At 39.2% G+C, this 1980-nt stretch overlaps 1 protein-coding gene across 1 annotated transcript; it reads right to left on the bottom strand.

Annotated features, from left to right (window-relative positions):
* On the bottom strand, window positions 1–1440 carry LOC139840077 (S-adenosylmethionine decarboxylase proenzyme-like). The gene has a single exon (XM_071830297.1). It carries the CDS (start codon window positions 1288–1290, stop codon window positions 211–213), a length of 1080 nt encoding a protein of 359 aa, XP_071686398.1. The 5' UTR covers window positions 1291–1440; the 3' UTR covers window positions 1–210.
* Window positions 1441–1980: the final 540 nt, after the last annotated feature.

Genomic DNA, 1980 nt, shown 5'->3' with positions numbered 1-1980 from the left:
TGACCAATAAAAGGATTTTTCCATGAGATTTATGATAAGACCTTTAAATCAAGAGGTATAATCCAGCATAAATCATAACAGAAACACAATAACACAATAAGAACCCAATTCATCCAGCATAGCCATGACCATGGCTTTTATTTAACAATCCAAGTAACCAAGGCATAAAAAACGACGATACAACCCTTATTCGATACATACTAATAATAACTACTCATACTCCTTTTCATCGTTCTCCTTCCCTTTCCAACCGCCAGATTTCAAAACCGACCTAGGTGACCCACAGCAGCTCCCATCCTTCTTCACAAATTTCTGATACACAATCGACCCTTCACATCCAAGCTCTTCGTAACTCTTCTCTTCAACATTGTACCCCTCAACATCAATCGAACATGTCTTCTCAAGTTTCTTCGATGAAACAGCAGCACCAACAGCAATAGAAAACTCCCCCGGTTCAAAACAAGCCAACACCCGTTGTACCATCTCCTCAAGGCTCATATCATTAAAATCATACCCGACTGCTTCAAAACTAGCATAACTGAACCCGTCTTCAGGGGTAACATGAATGGTCGAGATCGCACCATCTTCAATAGCGTTCATTGAATACCCACATGGGTCAAATTCAAAATCACCGATTTTTGATTTCGGTAGTATCATTTGAATGCCTGAATCATTAGTCATTGTGACAGCAGAGCTGTTCGGAGTTTTGTAGAAGACAGACGCTTTCTCACGGTCCAAACTAGTCATGCACATCTCAAGTGTGTACACTTTATCACCATTCAAAACAGGACCCGCTGAAGCAGAATAAACAAACCATTTCTGGGGCTTATCGAACCCACCCATCACATAAGCCTTGCTGCTCAAACCAAGCTTTTCAAAATGTCCATCGAGTACGGAAACTTCTTCGTTGAAGCTGCGGCGTGGGTAGGATTGAGCACCGGGGAAGATGAAGCTACCACGGGTGTATCTCACTGATCGAACAGTGAGCGAAATGGTTTCAGCTAACTTCAAAATGGGTGGGATTGAAAGAAGTAATTTGGTGGTCCCACAGGTTTTGATTACTATCTTATATGCAAAAACAAATAGACTAGACTCAGATAGAACGTATGAGTCGACATGTTCGTTTGACAGTGAAGATACAATTGTGCATTCAGCAGGGTTCAAGATCTCATCCAGTTGGGCTTTTGATAAAGCCCGAAGACCTCGACCTTCTGGGTCAGAAAAAATACTGGGCTCGAAAAACGTTATTTCGAGCCTCTTCTCGTAACCTTCAAAACCAATTGCAGACATGGCTCCTTACAGAAAACTTAACACCAGTAAAGAAAGGAACAGGAACACGAAGGAAAAAGGGGTACTAATAGCTATATCTATATCTGATTATCTAATTTGAAAGCGGTAAATAAAAGCACGTCGAGAAACGTGAACGAAATCTAATTTGGGGTATATCAGGATGGTTTGCGAGCGCACTGCATAAAGAACATAAGAACGCATTGTTAGTATAAAATAGAATGTTGATATATAACTTGAATTGAGCTACGATGTGCAACACTTACGTTGGAGTAAGCAGCAGATCTGAACTTCTTAATTCCTCCGTTTGGGCGAACGTCTTCGATGCTGTATCCTAGGGGAGCTTCATAAAACAAGGATTTACTACTACTACTAGACTTTTTCCCACCTTTAGTTTCCATTAGAACATTCAGTTTTTCCTGTTCATCAAACAAAAAAGTTAATATCAGAATCAAAAAAACAATATTTCCACCCAACATGGAAGATCGACGATGCATATATGCAATTATAAATCCAGTGAGCAAAAATCAAAAGAGGTTTTAATATACATAAACCCAATAATAATAGGTACACTAGCTAACATATAGGAAAACATGTAAAAACATTCACAGTATTGAGTATACTACTCCAATTAAGCTCACAGTTAAAAAACCTAAAGGTAAATTTTTATTTTTTGAAAGGCAAGTTGTTGGC

This window comes from Rutidosis leptorrhynchoides, chromosome 4, assembly GCF_046630445.1.
Source record: "Rutidosis leptorrhynchoides isolate AG116_Rl617_1_P2 chromosome 4, CSIRO_AGI_Rlap_v1, whole genome shotgun sequence".
Classification (NCBI taxonomy): domain Eukaryota; kingdom Viridiplantae; phylum Streptophyta; class Magnoliopsida; order Asterales; family Asteraceae; genus Rutidosis; species Rutidosis leptorrhynchoides.
This window is presented reverse-complemented; position numbering and strand designations above follow the sequence as displayed.

What these genes read in the sequence shown, in the direction of transcription:
- LOC139840077 (XM_071830297.1), bottom strand. Translation starts at nt 1,290, where the DNA reads ATGTCTGCAATTGGTTTTGAAGGTTACGAGAAGAGGCTCGAAATAACG.